The sequence below is a fragment of the Austrofundulus limnaeus genome, unplaced genomic scaffold (assembly GCF_001266775.1).
Source record: "Austrofundulus limnaeus strain Quisiro unplaced genomic scaffold, Austrofundulus_limnaeus-1.0 Scaffold215, whole genome shotgun sequence".
Lineage (NCBI taxonomy): Eukaryota > Metazoa > Chordata > Actinopteri > Cyprinodontiformes > Rivulidae > Austrofundulus > Austrofundulus limnaeus.
In genome coordinates, this window is record NW_013952617.1 from 199105 (window position 1) to 205642 (window position 6538).

The 6538-nt window shown below is 40.4% G+C and overlaps 1 protein-coding gene across 1 annotated transcript in view; it reads right to left on the reverse strand.

Annotated features, from left to right (window-relative positions):
* Positions 1–4320: 4320 nt before the first annotated feature.
* LOC106525151 (delphilin) overlaps positions 4321–6538 on the reverse strand; it is a 4242-nt gene continuing 2024 nt past the window's right edge. The window contains exons 2-4 of the mRNA XM_014019279.1: positions 5704–5957; positions 5203–5532; positions 4321–4642 (exon numbers count right to left, since the gene is read on the reverse strand). Coding sequence (XP_013874733.1) covers positions 4382–4642; positions 5203–5532; positions 5704–5957 — 845 coding nt within the window. The 3' untranslated portion in view covers positions 4321–4381. The remainder of the gene's footprint in view (positions 4643–5202; positions 5533–5703; positions 5958–6538) is intronic.

Genomic DNA, 6538 nt, shown 5'->3' on the forward strand with positions numbered 1-6538 from the left:
ACAGAGCTTTTGTCGTTGTTTTGTCTCATTTGATGAAGCAACATCTCGTGTGACCGTGCGTCACCTGTTAGTGCTAGAAGCATCCGTTGTAAATCAGCCTCAGCTACTACCACGCCAAACTTTAGCTCCTCATCGGTAAAACTGGCCTAGTTACAGCCTTTTTTTGTGTGTGTGTTTCCATACGTCACGTAGCTGTGGGGCTCATCTTCAACTGAGTTGACTCCAATTGTAGCTTTCTGGGTTTCATTAAGATAAATCCAATGGTTCGAGAGATATTTTGCTAACAGATAAAAAGGGTTGACTGCCAACAGTTGCCATGTTTTGAAACAAAGGTGTTGTGCAATATGTTGCCCTCAAAGTACGTGTTGAGGATGAAGCTCACCTACTACTGYATCATATACACTGCCTGGCCAAAAAAAAAAGTTGCCACAAAAAAAAAGGTCACACACTAATATTTTGCTGGACCACCTTTAGCTTTGATTACGGCACGCATTCGCTGTTTGTTTGTCACAAGGTTTATTTCCATCCAATGTTGCATTCATTTCTCACCAAGATCTTGCATTGATGATGTTAGAGTCTGACCGCTGCACGAAGCCTTCTCCAGCACATCGCAGAGATTCTCAGTGGACTCTGTGGAGCCAATCCATGTGTGTCTCATGCTCCCTGAACCACTCTAACGACTCCGGCCCGATGAATCCTGGCATTGTCATCTTGCAATATGCCCGTGCGGTCAGGGAAGAAACAATCCATTGATGGAATCACCTGGTTATTCCGTATAATCAGGTAGTCCGCTGACCTCATTCTTTGAGAGCATACTGTTGCTGAACCTAGACCTGACCAACTGCAGCAGCCCAACATCATAGCACTGCCCCCACAGGCTTGTACAGTAGGCACTAGACATGATGGGTGCATCACTTCACCTGCCTCTCTTCTTTCCCTGATGCACCCTTCACTCTGGAACAGGGTAAATCTGGACTCATCAGACCACATGACCTTCTTCCATTGCTCCAGAGTCCAATCTTTATGCTCCCTAACAAATTGAAGCCTTTTTTTATGGTTAGCCAATGATTTGACCCTTCTCAAACATGACATATTTTCCACGACCACGGGATGTGTCTTCTGACATGGTTGTTGAAGAAATGAGAAGCAACTCATTGCACCAGTTGAGGTTAAACATAGTCGTCCATGCAGTAATTATCCAATAGGAGGCTCGTACCTATTTGCTTTGTTAAATCCGAGCGGCGACAGTAAACCTGATTGAGTTAAAGTCTTTTTTGACCCTATTGAATTGGGATGAGACCAACAGTTGATCAGTGGTAGATGTACATCCAATGATTATCAAGAGGTTCATTAAACTCTGTCCCGTGGTTCATGAGATGTGTTGCTAACAGGCAGACACTTAGGTTAGGTTTTAGTGTGGCTGGATGTGGAAATCAAATCTCCCAAACCACCACAGTTACCTGCAGCCATCAGACACTGRGCTTTAACAGGATCKAATGCACACTAGTRGAGTTTCYTAAAAAACATTAGTCAGCAAAAAGMAATAAATTCCATTGAAAAACACGTTTACATGAAACACAAAGGCAGGATTTTGTTGACAACAAGCCATTTCTGTGCATCCAGGAGATATCACATCCCAYCAGAGAGCAAACACACAACCATCAATCTAAACCTACTCACCCGAGACAGTTCATGGTTTTAGCTGTTCCGCCTCACTATCGAATTAACTCACGCACCATATTCTGTGACGAGCAACAGCAACGATCAGATCGGAGCAGAACTCTGAGCAGAACAACGTGAAGAAAAATCCATCAGGGCGAAACACACACTCCCTGAGAGGTAAGAAAGGTGTGTGAGGGGTGGGGGATGGAGGAGTTAATGTATCAGTCAAGTTATTAATAAAGCAATAAAAATAACTCGGCTCACGCTGATGGAACCCTTCTTTCAGGATATTATTAAACATAAAAGGAGCTGAAAGTGGGCTAAAAGTAGTAGTGGTAGTAGTAGTAGGGGAGGGAGAAGCCAGCATGGTGGGAGAATAAAAGGTTTTATTGGCTCCTTTTTGTAAAAGAGCTGCAATCTGTGGACAGATCGTCCACAGGGAGGCAGGAAACAGGCACAGAAGCTGGTGATTCTGGCAGCCTGAGAAATACAAAGCTGTGGGCTGCAGGGATAGTTTGGTTTTTTGGCATTTTTGTGTCTCATGAGGACTACAATTAAAATTTGCAGATGGAGGCTCTGGGTATTTATTTATTTATGCAAAAATTGAACACCATTACTACCATTTAACACCATCCACTGGGATGATTTTAGGCTTCAAACTAAAAATGACAGAGTGTTTGTGTGGAGTGACTATCACCCGCCACCTTTTATAAAAATAAAGTTGTAGATATTTTGATTAAAACTTAAAAATAATGTTAGGGGTTACGCTCAATYGTTTGTTGTGAAGGACTCTCAGCTACTACCACATGGAGTTTTATAACAGTATCTGTAAAACTGACTTCAGTACAGCCATTTTTAGGTTAACTGTGACGCCCATATTTTATTTAAAACAACTAAATATCTGGTTACTTTCTAAATGTTTCATTAAAATCCATCCTGGGGTTCATCATTTATTTTTTTACACATGGATAACCCCAACAATTAAGTCAAAGATGACGAGTCACACTTGAAGTATGTGTTGTTCACAGTGTTGTATAAAGTATCTCGAAGTGATACTTGAGTAAAAGTACAAGTATCTTATCATTACATTACTTTGGTACCAGTTAAAGTCTCCTCCAAGGATATTACTTGAATAGAAGTCTTAAAGTATCTGATTTTTTTTGTACTTAAGTATCAACAGTAAATTGCTGACATAAATGTACTTAAGTATTAAAAGTAAAAGTATTGAGTAGAAAGGAGCGCTTTTCCAAAATGACATTTATTGGGAAGTGACCTCTCCAAAAAAATTTTTCTAACAGCATGCAGCTGTGATGGATTGTGTACAATTTGGTGTCAGAATGGTATATATTTATACTTCTTATCCAACTACAGTTAAATTCACTATTTCCAGGAGGCACAATTTATCAGGATAGTATTTTTTCAACAATAATGAGCCGAAATGAAATAGGAGTAATGACTTTCTACTTCTTACCTTGTTTAAAAATGTAAGAAGTAGAGTGAGAGTAAGAGTAGAAGTAAAAAGTAGGCTGCAAAATAATTACTCAGGTAAAGTACAAATAACCAAAATTTCTACTTAAGTACAGTAACTATGCATTTGGACTTGGTTACTTTACAACTCTGGCTGTCCATGACTCTCAGCTACCACCACACCACATCTTCGCACAGCACTGTGGCTATTTTTGTGTTTGCTAAAGCTGATTAGCTGTGGTAGCCATCTTTAATCAGGTTTGACTCCACAAGTGATCCAAGCTGTAGATAAACATCCAGAGACGATGTTCTGAAAGTATAAAAATAATTGTTGTCCTGTGGTTCATGAGATATTTAGCCAACAGACACGAACAAAAACATTATCGTGGGTGATAAAAACTAGATGGTTTGCTTCTCGTTTCTTTAGAACCGGGTCTGAATGTGAGGGGTTTCAGTTAGAGTTCTTTGGGCTTTAGACAAACTGTCTGATTAAAAACATGTTGACAGTTCTGACTCACTTCGATGTGTGGAAGACCGTCTGACAGGAAAACGAAGAAACCCAAGAGCAGGAAGAGAAAAAAAATTATATATATATATATATATATATGTACGATAGCCCCGATGCTATCATCATATATATGTATTAGCTCAGCGCTACACATTCTCCTCTCGTCACTGAGGTCCTCCATCCACATGACAGAGAGGGGAACACAAAAATGACCCAGCCTGCAACTCAAAATATGGATGGAGGACCTCAGTTTAGCTTGTTTGTCACGCTAGCACCGAGCTAATACATATAAGGATATATAGTGTTGGCGTTAGCACAAAGGCTAACAGGCTAAGCTGAGGTTCTTCTTCCATGAAGCAGCTCTGTTGTCCTCCATCTGTATTTTCAGTTAGAGAGTTATTTCTACCTTCTCCTCTCTGTCAACGCTCTCTGGTTTCATTTAAAAGAGTCGATCATCAGATATTGTCCAAGATTAACCTTCAGGGTGGATATAGCTCGCTAGCAGCCTCGCACCGATGACCTAGTTGATGTCATCATTTACCCAGAATGCTTTGCGTGTTAATAAAATGGCTCCGTCCATGTTAAAATATATTTTAAAAAAATTACAAAACTAAACAGCCTGCAGTATTTTTACAGTCTTTATTTTACAGTTAAAATAAATTTTTATCAAATAAAGTCTAATGTTACAACTAATCATGGATCCCTTTAAAGAACAGTGTTTTTCACAACAATATCCCTCTCAGCTCAAGTCCTCTGTGGTCCTCTGTTTTGTTGTTTGGTGCCCACACTGTTATCCCCCCACACCACTGTGTCGGGGGCCGTGTTGTGGGTGAGAGCCTCTGACTCATACCTGATGCTGGCGATGAGCTGTCGATGCTCATCAGTGGTGAGTATCTCTGGCAGCACGGCGGCCAGCCACTCCACCCTCTTCTCTGCTGCGTACTGCTTCAGCACGGCGAAGAGTTTCTCCTTCACGTCTGGCTCCTCGCCTAAGATCTGGTCCACCTGACGGAGACAAAAGATGTCAGAGCTTCAGCGGGTGTTACTGAAGTTATGACACGTTTTCTTACAGTTTTATTTGTTGTTTCACTCTAATGTTAATAGTCACCGTATGGGTGTAACACTTATCTCATTGGAGGAGGCATAATTTTAACACTTTTTTTGAAATCACATGCAGGGGTGACACTTTTTCTGTTCACTGGTTGCGATTATGGACATTCATTGTATCCCTGGGATTGTCATCAGCAAAAATTAATAATGCAACTTCTATAAAAATGTTAAACAAAACAAAAAAAAAGAGGGAGTGAATGTTTAAAATACATAAATGAATGAGCTGTGTGTGAAATGTTCCTCTTTTACAAACTTAAATGGAAAATAATAATAATAATTTGCCACAAACTCTTTAAACTAATAAATCACAATATGAAACAATCTTTTTCTAATAATTAACAATATATTTAGCTCAAACAAGTACTAATTCAAAAATATATCAATGAATTATTGTGTAAAAGTGTTTTAACATAAGCTCAGAAAAAAAGTTGAAGCAAAACTTTCCATTAAGGTACCTTCCTGTTGAACTCCAGGGCCTTGTGCTTCCGATCCAGCCTCGCCCCGTCTTCTCCCATCTGACTGTACTCCACGCTGACGCTTCGTTTCTGCCTTTGACCCAGGCACAGCACCCCCAGACGGAGCGTCCTCCCCTGGGAGGTCTTGATCAGTGACGCGGCCATCTCATGGTGCCTCACAGGGATGCCGTTCACCTCCATGACGTAGTCCCCGGCCCTCAGGCCTGCGCGTCCGGCTGGGGAGCACGGAGAGCAGTCTTCCACCAGGAGGGGGCAGTCTCCCACAATAGTAAATCCAAAACGACCATCTGGACCTGGGATGATGTCCATCTGGGCAAAACAGAAAACAAATTTCTTAGAAATTCAAGATGTGAAGCAAAAATATTGCACATGTAGAGCTCAGATTACAGTTTGTGTTAGGAATGAATCCACAAAACTTTAGATTTAGTTCTGTAAATTTTGTCTTTTTTTTTTTTTGCAACAACAATTAATGAGGTGGACCTGGTGTATGCGGGACACCACTCCAATGCTGGGAGGGATGTTCTTCTGAGTCTGAGCGATGGCGATGACRGCTTGTGGAGCCAGTGTTGACACGTTGTGGCCCTCAATCTCCAGGACCTGATCCCCCGCCTGTAGCCCTGCCAAATGAGCACTGCTGCCTTCCTCCACTGTCAAAATGTAACTGGGTCCATTCCCACCCAACTGGAAGCCAAAATCCTCTGGCCAGCCCTGGTTGGACGTTGGCATGTTGAGAACTTGATGGCAGAAAAGAAAAAAAATAAATAAATACGTGAGTTTTTATGCAAAGGATTTAATGCTGTGTAACTGTTTTGAAACACTGGGGTCAAGAGACAATAAAGAACAACTGAAATGTTTTTTTTAAATACAGAAAATGATGTAAACTGGAATTAGAGGCTAAAATGAGCATAACACAAGTTAAAAACAGCAGAACTATAGTTAAATGCTAAAAGAAGCATAACAGTAGGTAAATATAGCACAACGGATGCTAAAATCAGCCGAGCTAACATTAAAATCAGCTAAACATCAGGTGAAAAGAGCAAAAACAGATGGGAAAGCTCAAAGTAGTGAAAAAGTAGCAGAAAAYTGAAAAGCAGATGTTCAGATTTACTTGACAAATGGTAAAACTTGCAAAACTGATGCTAAAACATATAAAACAGTAGCTAAACTAACAACCCTAGATGTTCAAACTAGCTAAACAGATGTTGAAATTAGCAAATCAGTAGGTAAAACATACAAGGACAAAAAAAAGCATAGAAATTTTGCAAAACAGGAGCTAAAATTGGTAAAATAGATGCTAAAGCTAAGATTTGCAAAA